We start from the raw sequence: 19627 nt of genomic DNA on the forward strand, positions 1-19627 counted from the left end.
GCCCTTTCCTTGGTCATTATTTTTCCATTTGCCATGAAATCTCCTTCCTGTGTTCATGTTTTCCTACTCTTCTGGGTGTGAGTTATTCCCAGGAACTCTGATTCCCTTTCTCCTCAGGCAGGATGAGCATATCTTAAGCACTGAATTCCTACAAATTATACTCACTGTCAGGTCCTCCTCTCCTTTTGTTGAATAATTCTTATCCCATGAGTGTTCATCAGTGAGACCACCCTACTACCATTAAACAAGATTTCTTCCTTTTTTCCGCCCTGTTTTAATCCCTTTTTTGCTTCTTTACCCATTCTCCTGAAGGCTCTCTTCTTCCTAAGAGACTACAGGAGCTAACTTTTCTTCATTGCTACTGTTTTTTTTTTCTTTTTTTTTTAATTCCATACTTTATTTTTTGAAATTTTTTAGTTTTCAGCATTGATTTCCACAAGATTTTGAGTTACAAATTTTCTCCCCATTCCTACCCTCCCCCCTACTCCAAGATGGCATATATTCTGATTGCCCCATTCCCCAGTCAGCCCTCCCTTCTATCACCCCACTCCCACCCCCCTGCATCCCTTTTCCCCTTACTTTCTTGTAGGGCAAGATAGATTTCTATGCCCCATTGCCTGTATGTCTTATTTCCCAGTTGCATGCAAAAACAACTTTTTTTTGAGCATCTTCTTTTAAAACTTTGAGTTCCAAATTCTCTCCCCTCTTTCCTCCCCACCCACTCTCCCTAAGAAGGCAAGCAATTCAACATAGACCTGTATTATGAAGGCAGAATTTATGATTTCAAAGAGAACCTCATATATGTCTGAAAGGTTCGGAACCGCAGGATATAAGGAATTCTCTAGGTAGAAGGCAGGAGAACTAAAGCATGTATTTAAACTCCACAGTAACAGACCCACAAACCAGCACCCCCATTTTGATATTTTGATCAAAAGCTTCCAGGCCCAATAAGTCCACCTCACAGGAGTAACCAGGAGGCCACAGAGAAGCATGATGGTATAAAGCAAAATCGTGTACATGCTTCCCCTCTACGGTAAGAAGATTACCCACTGGCCTCAAGTCCTTGCTCAGCTCTCCTCGCTCCACGCGTGGGTCAGCTCTGCTACCCGCAGCTCCTGCGTCAGCTTTGGCTGTAGGTATCTCTGGCTCCAACCAGAAATGGAAAAGGAGTCTTCAAGCCGTCTTCTCCCCTCTTATAGAGTTTTTGACATCATCAAGCGCCGCCTGAATGACCGGGCCGATTGGTTCTTGAGTTGGCCCCTTCCCCTAGGTTAACACCCAATAGGGCGTGGCTCTGGAGTCAACACCTCACCTCAGCCAGCCCCATGACTCATCACACAGGAAGTTCTCTGCTCGCAGGCATGAGTCTCTGGGCTTCCTGCCCCGGAAGAGGTCACACAGGAAGTTCTCTGTTCCCAGGTATGGCCCAGCGAGGCTCAATGAGGTAAGCTGAGTCACTCAAAGAAAACAAAGGCCACTCTGGCCACACTACCACACATGTATCATTATGTAAAATACTCCCATAAATAGTCATGTGGTAAAAGACTAACTATATTTCCCTCTATCCTGTCCTGTCCCCCTTTATTCAGTTTTCTCCCTTGACTCTGTCTCTTTTCAAAAGTGTTTGCTTTTGATTTCTTCTTCTCCCATCTGCCCTCCCTTCTATCATCCCTCCTTTTTTATCCCCTTCCTCCTTCTTTCCTGTGGGGTAAGATACCCAATTGAGTGTGTATGTCATTCCCTCCTCAGGTCAAATCTGATGAGAGCAAGATTCACTCATTCCCCTTCACCTGTCCCCTCTTCCCTTCCAGCCAAACTGCTTTTTCTTGCCACTTGTATGTGATAATTTATCCCATTCTATCTCTCCCTTTCTCCCTCTCTCAATATATTCCTCTCTCATCCCTTAATTTTATTTTTTTTAGATATCATCCCTTCATATTCACCTCACCTTGTGCCCTCTGTCTATGTATATTCCTTTCAACTACCCTAATACTGAGAAAGGAATTACACGCATGAATTACACGCATCATCTTTCCATGTAGGAATGTAAGCAAAACAGTTTCACTTTAGTAAGTCCCTTATGATTTGTCTTTCTTGTTTATCTTTTCATGCTTCTCTTGATTCTTGTGTTTGAAAGTCAAATTTTCTTTTCAGCTCTGGTCTTTTCACTGAGAAAGCTTGAAAGTCCTCTATTTTATTGAAAATCCATATTTTGCCTTGAAGCATTATACTCAGTTTTGCTGGGTAGGTGATTCTTGGTTTTAACCCTAACTCCTTTAACCTCTGGAATATCATATTCCAAGCCCTGCGATCCCTTAATGTGGAAGCTGCTAGATCTTGTATTATCCTGATTGTGTTTCCACAATACTCAAATTGTTTCTTTCTGGCTTCTTACAGTATTTTCTCCTTGACCTGGGAATTCTGGAATTTGGCAACAATATTCCTAGGAGTTTTCTTTTTGGGATCTTTTTCAAGAGGTGATGGATAGATTCTTTCAATTTCTGTTTTACCCTCTGGCTCTAGAATATCAGGGCAGTTCTCCTTGATAATTTCTTGAAAGATGATGTCTAGGCTCTGTTTTTGATCATGGCTTTCAGGTAGTCTAATAACTTTTAAATTATCTCTCCTGGATCTATTTTCCAGATCAGTGGCTTTTCCAATGAGGTATTTGACATTGTCTTCCATTTTTTCATTCCTTTGGTTCTGTTTTATAATATCCTGATTTCTCATAAAGTCACTAGCTTCCACTTGCTCTAATCTAATTATTAAGGTAGTATTTTCTTCAGTGGTCCTTTGGACCTCTTTTTCCATTTGGCTAATTCTGCCTTTCAAGGCATTCTTCTCCTCATTGGCTTTGTGGAGCTCTTTTGCCATTTGAGTTAGTCTATTTTTTAAGGTGTTATTTTCTTCAGTATTTTTTTGGATCTCCTTTAGCAAATTATTGACTTGCTTTTCATGGTTTTCTTGCATTACCCTCATTTCTCTTCCCCAGTTTTTCCTCTACTTTTCTTACTTTGCTTTTCCAAATCCTTTTTCAGCCCTTCCATGAGCCTGAGACCAATTCATATTTTTCTTATAGGCTTTTGATGTAGGCTCTTTGACTTTGTTGACTTCTTCTGGCTGTATATTTTGATCTTTTTCACCAAAAAAAGATTGCAGAGTCTGAATCTGAATCTCAGTTTGTTCTTGCTGCCTGATCATGTTCCCAGCCAACTACTTGACCCTTGAGTTTTTTGTCAGAGTATGACTGCTGGTAGAGTAGAGAGTACTTTGTCCCGAGCTTTCGGGGCTGCACTGCTGTTTTCAGAGCTACTTCTTTTTTTAATTTTTTTTTTTATTTTTAGTTTACAACACTTGGTTCTACATAATTTTGCGTTCCAAATTTTCTTCCCTCCTTACCCCACTCCCTCCCCAAGATGGTATGGAATCCGATATATCTTCTATGTATAACACACTAGTCAAGTTGTGGAGAAGAATTATGACCAATGGAATGAATCATGAGAAAGAAGGAACAGAACCAAAAAAAAAAACCCCAAAACAAAAACAAAACAGAGGGAAAAAAAGGGGGAAAAAGGCGAGCATAAAGTGTGCCTCAATCTGCATTCATACCCTACAGTTCTTTCTCTGGATGTAGACAGCATTCTCCATCGTGAGTCCCTGCACCTTGCATTGCTGAGAAGAGCAAAGTCCATCAGGGTTAGTCCTCACGGAATCCATACATCTGTGGTTGTGTACAATGTTCTCCTGGCTCTGCTCTACTTACTCAGCATTATGTCGTGTAGGCTTCTCCAGGTTGTCATGAAGTCTGTATCATCCCCATTTCCTATAGCACAATAGCATTCCATTACCCTCATAAGCCACAGCTTGTTCAGCCATTCCCCAGTTGATGGGCATCCCCTTGATTTCCAATTCTTAGCTACCACAAAAAGAGCCGCTATAAATATTTTTGTTCATATGGGTCCCTTTCCCACTTGTGTGATCTCCTTGGGACACAACCCCAGAAGTGGTATTGCTAGGTCAAAGGGTGTGAACATTATCATAGCCCTTTGGGCATAGCTCCAAATTGCTCTCCAGAATGGCTGGATCAGTTCACAGCTTCACCAGCAATGTAACAGTGTTCCAACTTTCCCACATCCTCTCCAGCATTTATCATTTAACTGTTTTGTCATTTTAGCCAATCTGACAGGTGAGATGTGGTACCTAAGAGTTGTTTTGATTTGCATTTCTCTAATCAGTAGTGATTTCGAGCATTTTTTCATATGCCTATAGATATCTTTAATTTCTTCCTCTGAAAACTGCCTGTTCATATCCTTTGACCATTTCTCAATTGGAGAATCAGAGCTACTTCTAACAGCAAGCTCTGCTACACCAGTGCTCCTTCTTCCCCAAGAACCGCCAACCAGGACCTTGACCCAGATCCAAGCATGTTCTGCACTCCCATTCTGATCCGCCACTTAATTCCTCCCACTGGGTGGGCCTGGAGCTGGAAGCAACCGCAACTGGAAGCAGCCCCAGAGCCACACCACTTCCACGCCCCTGGGGCTGGGGCCGATCACGCACTCCTTTCACTTCGATCCAGCAGTTTTTTCCACTAACCCGCTATGTTGTCTTTGGGGTTTGTGGGTTGAGAAGTCTGGTAACTGCCACAGCTCAATGTTTCAGGGCCCTACCGCCTGTTCTGCCTGACTCCCGGTCTGGTTGGTCCTGGGATGGCCCATGCTGGGCTGTGCTCTGCTCCCAGCTCTGTGCAATAGACCCTTCCCAGCAACCATCCAGGCTTTCCTGGGCTGGAGCCCTGCTTTCCTGGGCTGGAGCCCTTCTTCTCTCTGTTATTTCATGGGTTGTGCAGCTCTAGAATTTGTTCAGAGCCATTTTTTACAGGTGTTTGGAGGAACCTGGGGGAGAGCTTAAGCAAATCCCTGCTTTCTAGCTGCCATCTTGGCCCCACCCCCATTGCTAGTGTTTGGTGATTAGGCTACATCATATAGTCCCCTCTATCATCTTCCTCTCACGCCCCTCTCATATCCCAGCCCCTCCCACCACCATTCTATATGTAGTCTCTCAAAAGCCTTGATTCACCTGTAGGTGGGGATTTGGGAAGTTTAGTCTTGGTGTTTCATGCCTGTTTCTCCATCATCACTTCCATTTGCCTTCTGCTTCCACCCGTATCTCCTATGTAATTTTAGAAAGAAATCTCTTGATGGTCTCTTGGTTGTTATTTTGTTGTTTTCTTTGTTTGCTGTGTTTTTTGCATTTCATTTCCATTGGAATTTTTTTTAATACAGAGATGACATAATCATACCTGTGCTTTAGGAAAATTGCTTAGGTAGCTGAGTGGAGCATGAATAGGAGTGGGCTGAGACTTGAGCCAGGGGGAACAACCAGAAAGCTCTTCTAATAGTCCAGGAATGAGATGATGAGATTTTGCTCTAATAGTTGAAGTTATCAGTCATAGCTTTCTGTAGACATCCTATAATTTAAAGGTCCATTTCACACATTCTGTATTATAAGTGAGTTTTTTTAATGGTTCAATTTATTCTCTAATCATTTCTAAGTGTTTTGGTCTTGCTTTTCCATTTATACGGTGAGATACTTGAGGAAAGGAACCATATCTTATATTTTTTATTTATCTGAAAGCCTATATCCAAATTCTGTCACATGGTAAGTGTTTGATACATTTATGACCTATAGAATCCTTAAAATGGTATAACTGACACTCATGCAAATTATTACTTCTAATATTTTAGGCAGTCAATAACTGACCAACAAAAACTTATTAAGCACTTACTGTGTCGGGCACTGGTGGTATAAAGACAAAACTGAAACAATTCCTGACCTCAAAGAGCCTACATTCTAAAAGGGGAGGAGACAACAGGTACATATGTAAATATATGCCAAAAAGCTTCAAGGTAATATTGGGGAGGAAGGTACTGGCATCTGAGGGGACCAGGTAGGGTCTCATGCAGAAGGTGGTGCTTGAGCTGAGTTTTGAAGGAAACCAGACATTCCAAGAGCCAAAGGTGAGGAGGAAGTGCGTCCCAGGCTTGGGGGACAGCCAGAGCTAAGACACGGAAGTAGGAGGTGGAATGTCACACTCGAGGAACAGCAAGAAGGCTCATTTGGCTGAACTGTAGGTTACTTGGAGAAAAGTAGAATATAATGAAGAAGGGACCAAGTTGTGAAGCAACTTTGAGTGTCACACAGAGGAGTACATATTTGGTCCTAGACGTAATAAGAAGACACATTTTTATTGAGTTGGGAGGAAGGGAGAATAGAGGATGATAAAGTCAGACATGAAATCAGTCAAGAAGCACACAATAAGTGCTTACTTTGTGTCAACCACATTGCTAAGAAGTGAGGATACAAAGAAAGCAAAAACAGTCCCTGCCCACTAGGAGCTTATAGCCTAATGGTAGAGGCAACAAGTAAAGAAACACCTACATACAGTAGAGAGAGAGGAAGTGGAATGTAACCTTAGAAGGGAAGGCTTAACTGGCTGTGGGTAACCAAGAAAAGCCTCTTGCAGAAGGCTTGGAGGTAAGGAAAATGGAATCCTTCAAAGGAAGCCCAGGGTGCCAAGAGTTGGAGGTGTTAAGGATTAGCTTTCCAGCCAGAGACTGGAAATGGAATTTTGTATGCAAGGCATAGCAGGTAGACGAGAATCGCCAGATGGTAGAAACAAAGGTGGATTCTCTGTGTGCCCAAGAACCGTGCTCCCTAGGGCCTCCAGGCCCCTGGCTTAGCCCACAGAGTCGCCTCCTTGGCAGACAGGTCCTTTCACTCTGGTCCTTTTTCGTAGATGGTTTTGATATGTGGCCCACTAAATATAGATCAGCATAACCTAGAATGTGATCCTTAGCTTGTCCTTGTGTGGAGGCACACTTGTGGAGAACTGCATGCCCGAAATGCATATTGAGCTCTCACAATGATTTCTTAAAGTGAGGGGGACTAGGAAAAGGGACAAGAGTAACCTATGGAGATTATTCCACTCAGAAGGCTGCCACAGCTCAGATGGTGATCTGATAGAAAATTAGCAAGAGTGTGTTTACTCTTCCTTTGTCCTGGCCAAGCTGAATGTTGGCAGGTTACCCACAGGGGTGCTGGGAGCCTGATGGGGGCCATCCAGTTAAGAGCATGAAGGTTCCAGGCCACTGCTGACATAGCAGTGAAAGTTGGTAGCCAATTCCAGAGGCTCAAGGTGGGGAATGAAGGGAAGGAGAGGAACAGAAATGTAAGATGTCAAGAAGAGATGAACAGGAAAAGTACAATGAATTCTTGACTATTCCCAAGCAGATAACCCTATCTGTGATGGTACCTCAACTTTTCTCTAGTTAGCAGTGCTAATGATCTGCTTGTTAGCAGAACAATCAGTGGAGGTTATCACCTGGAGTCTAAGAGTCTATATAGAACAGGGAAAGAGAGGATGAATTTGAAGATGCAAGAATGTTGTTCAATAGAGTATTGTAAACTGATTACTATCTTTTATTCATTTAAGGATTCCATGTCCAGTGAAGCATTAGGTTCGCTGTCTTAGCTGATAATTAGAAATAGTTTTAATTTTGATTTGGACCATTCACAGTAGCCCCATCTTTAATATATAAACAGTATGGTAAATAAATGTAAAGAAATTAGAACAAATGTTCAAATATATCTTAAATGCCATTAGCTAATCCTCTTGTCCCTCATTTGCTCTCCCCCACCCAGCTCTTAGCTCATAAAATTTGCTTTGGCCTTATCTATCTTTATCATAAGCAGCCTCTTTTCTTCTTAAGCTTTTGCATGTGTTTTATTTCTCATACCACTGACTTCTGTGGCCTGTGTCTTATTGCCCATAAGCACAGTTACCCTCACTGCTTTAGACAGGTTCTGACCTTGTTTGGAGAGCTACCGAGGGCATTTCATAACCACAGAGACATTAACTCTGAACTAAGCAGAATAAGCCAGATCTTTCCAGTTGATAAAAGTTCAGGTCTTTGTTTGCCTTTTCAGGTCTTAGAAACAAAGTTCTCAAATTCTTTATTTTTCAATGATTTTTTTGGGTTTATTGTTTTACCTTCTCTGTTTAGCTTAGGTAACTCGACATTTGTTTTTGCTATCAGGAAGCATTTTGGTTAGCTTCAAGGGGATGAGAGTTGTTCTCTGAATTTAAAAAAAGGCCCCCTTGGCTGTTCAAGATAGCTACATATATACTTACACTTTTGTAAATCACAGGTTTCTGGGGAAAACAATGGAAAAAAAATTGAAGAGCTAGAGTAAATTATTTTGGGGAATGCTGATTTTCTTTAGACTCAGCCTAATTTCCATTAAAGGGAACTGGTTTGCAGGGAAGAGGGAGAAGAGGGATGAGTTTGGGAACGTATTCTTCTTTTCATGGATGCACAGAGATGTTCCCTTATTTCTTCAATTTGCATTTCCTTTTGCCTTTTCCTTATAGAATTGATGTAATTTAAATTTGTGGTGTCTGTTTTGACTTGAAATTTCAATTTTTTCATTACTTTGCCACAAAAATATGAATTGATTTTTATTGTTGAATTTCCATTTCTTACATAAATATATACTAGTATAATACTATAAGTAATAATAACTAGTACAATAACTTATTAAGTGATATTCACTATATTTTCAAGAAAAAAATCATTGTGGGGTTCTTTTTTCATTTCACACAGAAGTCTTGTTTTCAGGCAACACATTGAGTGCTATATTCTTTTAGGAAAACTGGTCACACAGTGTTGACACACCATGTTTTTAAGGCCATGTTGCCTCTGCATGAATAAGCAATAGTCATTCTATTAAAAAAATTCTGAACTTTGAGGGTCTAAAAGCTTTAAAATGCCAATAAATATCAAGTAACCACAAAGTTGACAATTAAGTCATTTTGCCTTTCAAGGAAGTGTATATCTCTATAGGAAAATCAACCATTTTTCCCTCTGAGGGTTGTAAAATGGAGATTGAACTGTCACCAAATTCAAACTAAATGAAACAGCCCATGAGACTTGAAATAAGTTGTACACCCTTATGACAAGTGATTCGCACCTCCCTGTTTGGAGCCTGGTGCAAGCACAGTCATGTAAACTGATCCTATTTGCCAAAGAATTATGATCGACTGTGATCCTGAAAGTCAGTCAGTCAGAGGGGGAACGCATTAACTCCTTTAAATCCCTGTTGTACAGCTCAGTAGGTGCCACTTTAAGAAGGCTTCAGGGTCTTAGAGCATTAAGGCAGTTTGTGGGGTTTGTGCTCCCTGGTTATCATGGAGATAATCCCATTTGAGAATGGTCTAATAGGGCCTGTCCAGTGCACAGCCTTGTGAGCCAGAAGTGAATGAAGCTTTTTGTTGTTAAGGCGAAGTTGAATACAGTCTTTCTTTAAGAGGATCATAGAGAGCTAGGAGGGACCACAGAGACCATCATGTCCAATGCCCTCATTTTTTGAGTGAGGAAACTAAGCCCCTGGGGAAGCTGAGTGACTTGCCCAAAGTCACACAAACAGCAAGCATCAAAGGAAAACTTCGAACCCAGGTCATTTGACTCCAAAGCTGGCACTCTTTCCACACTACCGTATTGCCTCAGTAGCTTATATACTTCAAAAGATCTGTGATTTTATCACTGTGGATACTTAGGTTCACTAACTTGGATCCCCAAAATTGTCCATGTCTTAGTAGAGAGTTTTATGAGTTGAACAAAAGAAAAAGTGGGGAAAAATTACTAACTGGTAGTCATGAGTCTCTCTGAACTTTCCTAGGTCAGTTCTCTGAAAGATCATGGCTGGGCCCATATTCAAAGCTTTCCAACTAGATCTTTATCAGTATTCTCTCTGCATTGGCTTAAGAAACCACTGGTACTTTCGTGCCATGACAACAGCCAAATTGGATTTAGTGGATGTTAGTGGACTGTATCGCAGTCTGTAGCCCAGAGTCCCCAGGCTCTGGGTTTATTTGTACAAGGTTTGACCTCACAGGCTTCCCCCCAAATCACTAATATTTAGGTTTGGTATGTCCCTACAGAGAAATCTATACACACATATAAATATATAAACACATACATGTATGTATGCATATATTATGGATGTACACATAAATGGGAGAGGGAGAGAATAGAGTTTAGGTCTCCACAGATATTTGTAAAAGGGTCCCTGGGGTCTTGTACAGGTACACAAGCAGACAACTGGATTTATTGGTATATGGTGGCCTTTATTCAACCTGACAGAATAGGCAGAAAATATGGAGAGGACTTCTCATAACCCATAAATCATCAACACAACTCTATCCCTCTCCTATCAGTTCCATTTTTCCACAGAGTACTAAAGTTCCCCAGATTAACATTAGCCAGTTAGTTGTTTGGACTTCTCTGAGGAGCAAACACTTGGGGCTAAAAGACAGGCCACCCCACTGAATGCACATCATCTGACTAACTCATGGTAATTGTGGGGTACAAAATTGAGGTCCCTTGTCCCCTCATACTGCAGCATTAGCACTTCACTGTGGCTCCACCTGGCACCCAGGGGGCCCTAGTTATGACCCTTGCAATCCTCTTGATGAGAGATGCTCGGGCAATAGAATCTTGGATTCCTGACCTGTTGATTTCAAGGTTGCTTTAGTCATCAACTATTTAAACACCTACTGTGTGCCAGGTACTGTGCTCAGCCTTGAGAATACAAAGACAAAAATGAAATGGCCCCTGCCCTCAAGAAACTTCTATTTTATAGGGGGTGGCAACAAGTAAGCATATAACATCATGGGGTAATTTTGTGGGGGACCTACCACCACTTCCATTTAGGAGATGGTGCTTGAGGTCCCCCCTCCCAAAGCGAGCACTGCCTGGAAGATTCCTTCTCCTCCAACCGCAAGATTGAGTTTCAGGATTCTTCAACTAGGAGCTGGTAGGGAACCTTCAGAAACTTGTACCACCTGGCCATATGGCTCCCCTCTCCATGGCTGCCATTTGCCTGAGAGATAAGACCCCTCCCTGCCTCTCCTCTTGAGGTCAAGCACCAGGAACTCTGTGCTGGGTCATGTGGGCAAGAGTGTTATGCATATGTGAGACAACTCTCAATTTTTTGGAGGGGGTGCTCCCCTATTCCTCCCCATGTATCTCCAGAAGAGAAGCAAAGAAGTAAAAAAAGAGGCCCTTAAGGCTGGCGCAAGGTGGGGCAGAGGTGAAATGGTCAGTAAGCCACGTGCTGTGCTAAGGAGAACAAAAGCAGCTTTGTATTCTATCAGAGCACCCCACAATGGAGAGCACCAGCTAATTCATTTTGAGGTCATCCTCATCCTTGAGCAGGTGGGTCACTCTCCATCCCCTCTGTAGGAAGATACCCAGTCAAGGCCCCATTGAGAGGTTCACGACCCAGCGAGCTCATGAGGTTCTTCAGGAAAGCCCTATAGTTGTGGCTATTTTTATATAAAATGAACCGCTTCCTAATGTGTGTATGTGTGTGGTTTTTAAAAATGTCTTCCATCACTTGTTGGGCTCAGCCACATAGAGCTGCTTCTATCGCCCATTGCTAGTTCTTTCACAGGTTGCCATTTTTTTTTTTTTTTTTGCTACATGAGGTCTTGTCTGTTTCCATGCCAACCGCAGCTCTTGGGAGACGATCTTCAACAAAAGCACCGAAGTGATTACTCCCCAGCAACTCCAGTGCTGCCAGCAGCTGGTCCAGCTTTGTAAACACTGCCTCCTAGTGGTTTACAAGTACGCAAGTGATTCCAGAGCATCCATGTCCTCTGTGTGCCCAGACTGGGAAAATACCAGGTACGTTTTCATCTCTGGGGCCCTAATATGTTTCTCACCAAAGTAGTGGCTGTTTGTCACTCAGTAGGATTCTTTTTCCAGTAAATAAGCTGGGCAAAAGTCTCCAGGCTGAGTTCATGCAGATGATCAGCTCCCAAGAACATTTAAGCATAGAACTGAATGTTGATGAACTCAACAGGGATACTCTCTCCCAAACATTAAAAATAAATCCCTAACAGACTATGTGCTTTTCAAAGTCATATTAGCAAACTTAGTATGTAAGTGGATGGCTCATTTATAGCCAAGGATTCCTCAGCCCTCAGAGGTAATGGCTAGTTTTTGATCCTCCTATTGCAAGTTTGTGATGATGTCATAGCCAAAACTTAAACTTCCAAGAAGCTGGGCTGTGCTCTGGGAATTGCTTTGGTTTATTTGTAGTAGTTAAAAAAAAAAGCAAGCCCAGCAAACCAGTGTGAATGTGGTTCTTCCAAGTTGACATTCGAATTTGTCAACTTCCTAAATTTGTTTTAATAAAAGATGTTGTTATCCCTGAAAGTAGGAAAATAATTTTGCTTTTAATTTGCAAAAGTCCAATAAATAAGCAGCCCTTACTCGACTTTTTAAAAATTGGCGTGGATTCTACTAAGATGTAAAGGGTATTGTGTGGTATTTTTATACATGCAGGGGCACCATTGAGGGAGGCAGGAAGTAGCCATAGCTTTGAAGATCCTTAAGAATTTTAATATGAGGTGCTAGGTAACACTAAGGGAAGTGAGGCTCCTCTCGTCCAGAAATCAAGTTTTTTAATTCAAAACCTTCTTGCAGAGATATGTGTTGTAAAACTTATTCTCTCCAAAAAAAGTAAAACTAAAACAAGCCCAGCATAGTTAGAGAATGCAGCAGCAAAATTACTCAAAAATACATTGCATTAAAAACTATGGTGAGCTTTATTTGTGAGCTTTGTTCATTTCTGATGAATTTGTGGATGAACTAAACTTATTAGATCTTGTCATGTGACTGTTGCAGGGCCTCTAACATAGTTTAACTCCTACTGGAAACAGACGTTGACTGATCTCAGCAATGGTAGAGGTAAATTTAGCCACCAAACCATATTGACTATGCAAACATCAAAGTAACATCTGGATATTTTCATTGATTGAACAACCCCAAAGATGGAAAATAAAGCTTATCATACTTTCATACAAATAAAAAGAAGTAAAACAAAAAGATTTTCATGTTACTGAATGCATGAATGGGACCCTTTGATGTCTTTGGGGAACATACACCGTAGTTGAGGTAGGCTTGGACTCCAATCCAAGAAGCAGCCCCTGTGACTGTCTTTAGAAGCCTGTGGCACCAACTTCTACCCAAGCACCATCAAACCTCTTATGTTGTGGGAAGTTGGATGATGCTACCTTTGTATAGACTCTCTATTCCCAAAGAGTGCTCTGGAGCTTTGGGATGCAGAGATGAAAGTTGGAGGCCTCTACGGTCACCTTACGATTGCTGAATGATGATGTGGGAACACTGAAAGGCCCTTCTGAAGTGGAGAAATTCCCCATGCAATCCTGTCCCATGAACCTGAGTCAGAGACACCTGAAATTTAATGCCCTGGGTACCCTAGTCATATGAGAGGCACAATTAAGGGCACAATAATTTTAAGGAAATGGAAGAAGCAGTAGCTTAGTAGTATCTTCAGCGCTCTTAAGGTGACTGAGAAAGTACTGAATCTGTGTTATCCATTATGAAGACAGTGAGCACACCTTTCAGGTGCTTAGGCCATAGTAGGCACTCAGTGATACACTTACTGGTTGATCAACATGATTACTAAATAGTGCAGAGAGATAGAAGCCTAATGGCTGTAGAGGCAGACTAGGTAAGATTGACTGATTCTTAACACTAGCAAAATATGCAGCATAGTATTTTACTATGTAGAAAATATGGCTTTATCTAGAATTATTTTTTGCTTTCTTATTTCTGTGAGTTTTTCCTCTCCCAGTCGCCCCACCCAATACATTTACCTAGATCATAGAGTTGCCAAAATAACTTCTTTAAAATGCCAAAAACATTCAGGAATTAATTCTAACTCCTCCCACCCCACCCTCATTTCTTCTCTTTGAATAAAACTTTGGCTTACAAACTGACCTACCTTTTCATGAAAGGACTGCTGGGTTTTTTATTAGAAGCTTCATTTTTTTTAATGCCAACTTCATAGTTAATGGACCATTCTTGGGACTCGATTTGTGCTTTGCCATAAAAAGGAAAAAAGAGAAGCCAAGATGCTCTCTTTATACTGTGAGCCTTGTTTTCAGGCTACCCTAAATAATAGGATTTCTATCAGGAATGATATTAGAAATTGCAAAGTAAAGCCTTGTGAATATAAAGTATGAGGTTAAATGTTGACATAGGTAAAAGCCACTGACCAGTGTTTTGATGTACTTCACTTGTCGACCCCACACCCAGGAAGTTGAATTGACTTAAAAGATTGAGTTCCTAGGTGGGTACCAGAAGTTGATTTGGCTCCAGGACTAACAGTATCCAAATTGACCCAGATTCTGGGGTTCCCCCAAATAGGAAATAACTTTAGGCTTATGGAAGCCCACCTTGAAGTTCATGCCAGAGGATGACTAAATCAACTTTTGAAGAAGCCAAATGAGGGGATGAGGAAGGATTTTCTGGGAAATAATTTCCCCATTGGCATTTGGCACACTGTTATCAGCAATAGTTTGAAAATATGGACATCTTTCATTTGCAGTTTGAATGTGTTTTTCCTTTTCTAGTAAGATAGGGAATCTCTTGATTGAAATAGCTTTTCTTCTTATCTTTGTTTTTTCTTTCTATCAGTAATCAAGTGAATCTGCCTTGCAAGTATGTCAAGGAGTTAGTGATTTTTGTATATAAGGAGTAAAGTAGGATGAAAGCAAAGCCACAGACTTTTCTCATTTTCAGTACTGCTTGCACATTCAGCAGATAGTCTGTAAATCCACTTCCCAGAGATTCTGTTCCTACTGAAATATCTAATCACATTATTTTAACTTCATTGCAGAGAATATGCTTTAAAAATAATTTTCGGTATTCAGCAAGGACAGTGGTCCCAGGGACCTCCCAGGTGATTTTAAGGAATATTAAAGCAAATAATCCATTGTATTACCCTGTAATGCTTTAAAACACCCCACAGTACTCTCTTTAAAGAAAAAAAAAAAGAAAAATGCTTCTTCCAGTGTGATTTCAAGTGCTTTTTAAAGCCCACATAAGACCTTCTTGTCATTTTAAGATTTGAAAAAAAGTTTCCTTTTGGCTTTTACTGCTTTCTTGATGCTTTACTGAACATCAGAAAGTTTGGGTTCATGGAAGGTAGATATTTTTCCACTCCCAAAGCTAGTATGCTCTTTAAATTTCTGTTAAAAATATAATGGAACATTTGGGATTTATTGATTTTAAGGTAGGGATAACTAAGGAGCCCCTGATCTGGCCAACCCAGCCCAGTTCTCTTCCCTCTTGTACCTAAGTCACAAGTTGTGTCAGTTTCCCTCTTTGGTTTCTTCTGTACAAATGGAGAACTGTTCATCAGGCAGGAGGGATGTAGGAACTTTACCCTCTTCCTGGTATCTGGAAAACAAAAGTGACTTGCACTTTGAAAGAAAGTAATTTAGGTAGAAGTATTATTCATTAGGGCAATCCTATCATCAGAAGGCAGTTCTCTTTGGAAGATAAAAGAACTTTGCAATGCTTTTGTTTAAGCACATGCCTTTGTACCAGGCCCCAAAGTGTGAGAGAGATAGGAGACTTCCTTAGCCAGAGGGCATCAGACTAGCTATCAGTGACACACTGATGTGCATTAGCTACCTGAATGCCATTAAGAAAGGGTATATAATCTTGATATGTAAAACAAGTAATTTTGTTATTCCATCATTCAGCACACATTTAAGTTCCAGTGTGCTAGGCAAGCGGCTAGGCGATGCTGTGAATAGAGTGCTAAGCCTGGAGTCAGGAAATTCATCTTCCTGAGTTCAAATCTGGCCTCAGATACTTAGTAGCTGTATGACCTGGGCAAGTCACTTCACCCTGTTTGCCTCAGTTTCCTCATCTGTAAAAGGAGCTGGAGAAGGAAATGGCAAACCACTCCAGTATCTTTGCCAAGAAAACCCCAAATGGGGTCACAAAGAATCAGAAATGACCGAACATGCGCAAGGCACCATGCTAGGCATTAGAGATAACAAAAAAAAATGAGTTAGTCTCAGCCCTCAAGGAGCTTACATTCGACTTGTCATTCATGAAATATGGATTTAATTTGGGATGTTTCGTGTTCTCTTACTGCTCTATTAACTTGAAGATTTTAGCAATTATAGTTTGTTATTCAGAAATGAATTTAAATGATATTAAATTATATATATATAATTATATATATTATATAATTATGCTTATGAGAATCATTAAAAATTACTATCTTGTCTGTTTTATGGAAATTACTTATAGTAAATGATAGTTTACATACATCAGTCAACACTTTAAAGTAGGTATATACATGCATTTGTACATGCACAGAATATTTTCCTGCCAACTCAAAGGTATGACTGCCAACAATGTATTCCATAAAGTAAGTAACAAAGCCACTGCCAATATTTTTTGTAGCCCTCATGTGAGAGTGGATGCCTGTAAAAGTAGGAATACGGTGATAGAAGTTGGAGAGTTCCTGGGTCAGTAAGATATTCTATTACTGCTCCAGGTTCTTTTCCAAGACAGCTGTTAATTAGGGACTCCCTCTTGTTGTCCCTCCTGCTTTTTGAAATCTCTTTCCTCCACAGTTATGTTGTCATTTGTTTTACGTGATGTATTCCTATTACCCTCATAATTATCACCATGGCTGAATAATTGTTTTTTTTTTAAATACTGCTAATGGTTTCCAATGGAATATCTTGATCGATTCTATGTTCATTATCGAGTTAGCCAGCTGGATACCATTCCATTGCTCATAGAGAGAGGGTTTTTTTCATCATCCTAGCAATAGAGAGGTGGCATGCAGACACAACAAATACCCGAGATGTGACAAGTCATGTGTGGCTCTGAACAAGGATGAAGCAAAGCATATCATTAGTATTGCTTATACCGATGTGTAGTCATGAGCATCTCATGAGGTACAAAATTTGGGTCAATTCTGATGCCCATAGCATGGTTTATTAACTTTATCGTTCCTCAGTTTCTCCATATGCAACAGGAGAGTACAACAACAAAGCATTATTAAATCATGATCAAGGGTTTTGATGTCCCTGGAAGTAGTTGATTTTACTATAGCCTGAATTTCTCTTATGCTAAATGTTCAAACTTATGCAGTACTTCATACTTTGTGTTTAGGGTACATACATGAAGCAGTGAAGTAGCTATCATGAGTTTAAGAAAAATATCTACTTTTTATACGGATTTATAAGGAAGTCTACATTGACAGTTATCATGTAAGTCATCAGATAGTATTTGGTCAGGGTGGCTTCCTTATGATGGGATTTCTTGGTGAGGGAAGGCTCATCCTTTATTTTGCCCTTGGGTAGGGTGTTTTTTTTTAAAATGTATATACCCTTCTGGGATGGCATCTGCTCTCCATGAGCCTTCCATAGGTGGTCACTTGTGGGAGAGGGAGGTCCTTCAGAGAGGTTGGAGAAAAAGACTGAAAAGAGAAGCCAGGCCTGCCATACCTTTCTTGATCTAGAATTTCCCCTTCTAAAAGACTGGCCCTAATGAGCTAAATAACCTGTTAGAAACCTAAAGACATTTTATAGGTTGAAAATTCAATATTCTTGATTTAGCAATTTTGTTGATTCAAAAAAAATGACCACATCATTTTTTTTTTTGCAATCAGAATTTTCACAAATGTAACAATGTAAAAATATTTTAATCCACTCTAAATCAGATGACCAACCTTGGGAGTGGGTGTTCTGATTTCTTCTTGTGTTGTGTGAGAAACATCTGAGTAGATAGCTCTTGTGGTATGGATGTCACAGCCAGTCTAGGGTCATTTCACATGGTATCGTCCATAAGAAACTGACAATTAGGTGGAAATGTATTGCCTTGCTTGTTAAAATCTGATCTTTTAACCATCATTTTTAGGTATTTACTACCAGGAACTACACAGTTCATCTTGAAAACACCGTCCTACAACTTTTTCAACCCTTCTGCAGTGAAACATCCCAATGTTTTGTTTACACCCAGATATGCCCATTTGTGAAACCAAAGGAAAGTTTGTCATGGGCTGTACATATTGGCAATTCATTTTTTTCCTTCAATTTAAACACGCAAAGAAAGTAAATAATAAATGCTGTTTTATGTATATATAATATATGGGAAGATTATATATATAGACACTCCATCAAACATATATCTGTCTATAAGTGTGTGTGTATATATATATGTACACACACACACACACACACACACACACACATATATATATTACTCTATATGAAAGAAAATTTAACCAGCTCCTCCTCCCCCACCTTACTCTAAAAGCTTAACTCTTCTGGAAATGTAATAAACCATGTTAAAAACTGTTTCCACAATTATGTGAATGTCTAGATCTTGCTAGGTTGATAATGAATTCCTTCCTACTAGAAATGTTATTTTTGCTGCAGAATCTATAAAATAGAATTGATCTTGGCGATCCCATTACAGTGTTAAATTATTTTCTAGCTACAGTACCTTTTGACTTGAAATACATTACTTATTATATAATACCTTGTTAATTCACATAGATTCATTGACTGTTTGAAAAAAAGTAAATAATAAGTCTGATGTTGCTTAATGTGATGATTCAGTATAAAATAGATTTATCATTCCTATTGAAAAGGACTGTAAAAAGCCAGATCTAATTTTCCAGCTTCCTTTTTTTCTCTTTGTGAAAACCTGAGCTCTCTGTACTAATGTAATTTTCCAGTAAGAGCCTAGTGAAGCAACGTTTTGGTCTAAGTGAAGACAATCCAGTGGATTTAAAAACAAAACAAAACACAATGAAACAAAAAAGTCTGATATGTGCTTTTAACTGGATTCAACTAATAAAAGTGAAGGTAATGGTCACCATCACATCTTTCTATGTGTCTTTTGTGACATGTGTCTGTCAGTGTTCTTTGGGATTTTGTGGCAATCAGCATACATTTATTAAGCACCTTCTATATGCCCTGAGCTGTGCTTGGCACTGAAGATACAAAGACAAAAATGAAACAGTTCCTGCTTTTAAGGAGCTACTGTTCTACCGGAGAAGAAATGTGCATATGTAGACATATGCATAATATATGCAAAATAGATACAAGACAACTGGGGACAGGGTGGAGTCACTAGAAACTTAGAAGATGAAGACAGTCTTCAGCTGAGCCTTGATGGGAGCTAGGAATTCTAAAAGGCAGAAATGAGAACTATAGGCGTGGGGTGCAGCAAAGGCAAAAGCATGGAGAGAAGAGATGGTGAAGAGTAAGAAGGTCATTTAGGTTGGCCTGTAGTGTCTGTGCAGGAGAGTCATATGAAGTATAGAAAGTTGCATAATTAGAACTATTAGTGTTTGAATTATATTTAAAAACAACATAGGGAGAGGCAGAGCCAAGATGGCAGAGTGGAGAAGCGTTCAGTCAAGCTCTCCTAAATTTCTCTCCAAACAACTCTAAAATAACACCTATAAACACTAATAAAATAACAGTTGAATTCTGGAGCAGCAGAACCAAAACACAAAAGGTTGGGTGAAACAGTTTTCCAGCCCAGGACAACTTAGGAGGTTGGCAGGAAAGGTCTGTCTCACCAGAATGGTAGCCAAGCCTAAAGCACAGCATAGAATACACAGCTCAGGCTGTACTGAAGTGTTAGCAGTGGACCTTGGAAGCAGCTGCATTGGTGGCAGTAGCAGCTTCAGGAGCTCTCAGCCC

At 40.2% G+C, this 19627-nt stretch overlaps 1 protein-coding gene across 2 annotated transcripts in view; it reads left to right on the forward strand.

Annotated features, from left to right (window-relative positions):
* Nucleotides 1-18797, forward strand: part of TTLL7 (tubulin tyrosine ligase like 7) — a 212292-nt gene extending 193495 nt beyond the window's left edge. Inside the window, exons 20-21 of one of the 2 annotated variants that reach the window (XM_036758272.1) lie at nt 11580-11750; nt 17829-18797. In XM_036758272.1, the coding sequence (XP_036614167.1) occupies nt 11580-11750; nt 17829-17946 (289 nt within the window). In that variant the 3' untranslated portion in view covers nt 17947-18797. Of the gene's footprint in view, nt 1-11579; nt 11751-12755; nt 12933-17828 lie in introns of those variants that run through there. The other variant, XM_036758273.1, reaches the window with a different exon arrangement.
* Nucleotides 18798-19627: the final 830 nt, after the last annotated feature.

The sequence above is a fragment of the Trichosurus vulpecula genome, chromosome 4, assembly GCF_011100635.1.
Source record: "Trichosurus vulpecula isolate mTriVul1 chromosome 4, mTriVul1.pri, whole genome shotgun sequence".
Taxonomy (NCBI): domain Eukaryota; kingdom Metazoa; phylum Chordata; class Mammalia; order Diprotodontia; family Phalangeridae; genus Trichosurus; species Trichosurus vulpecula.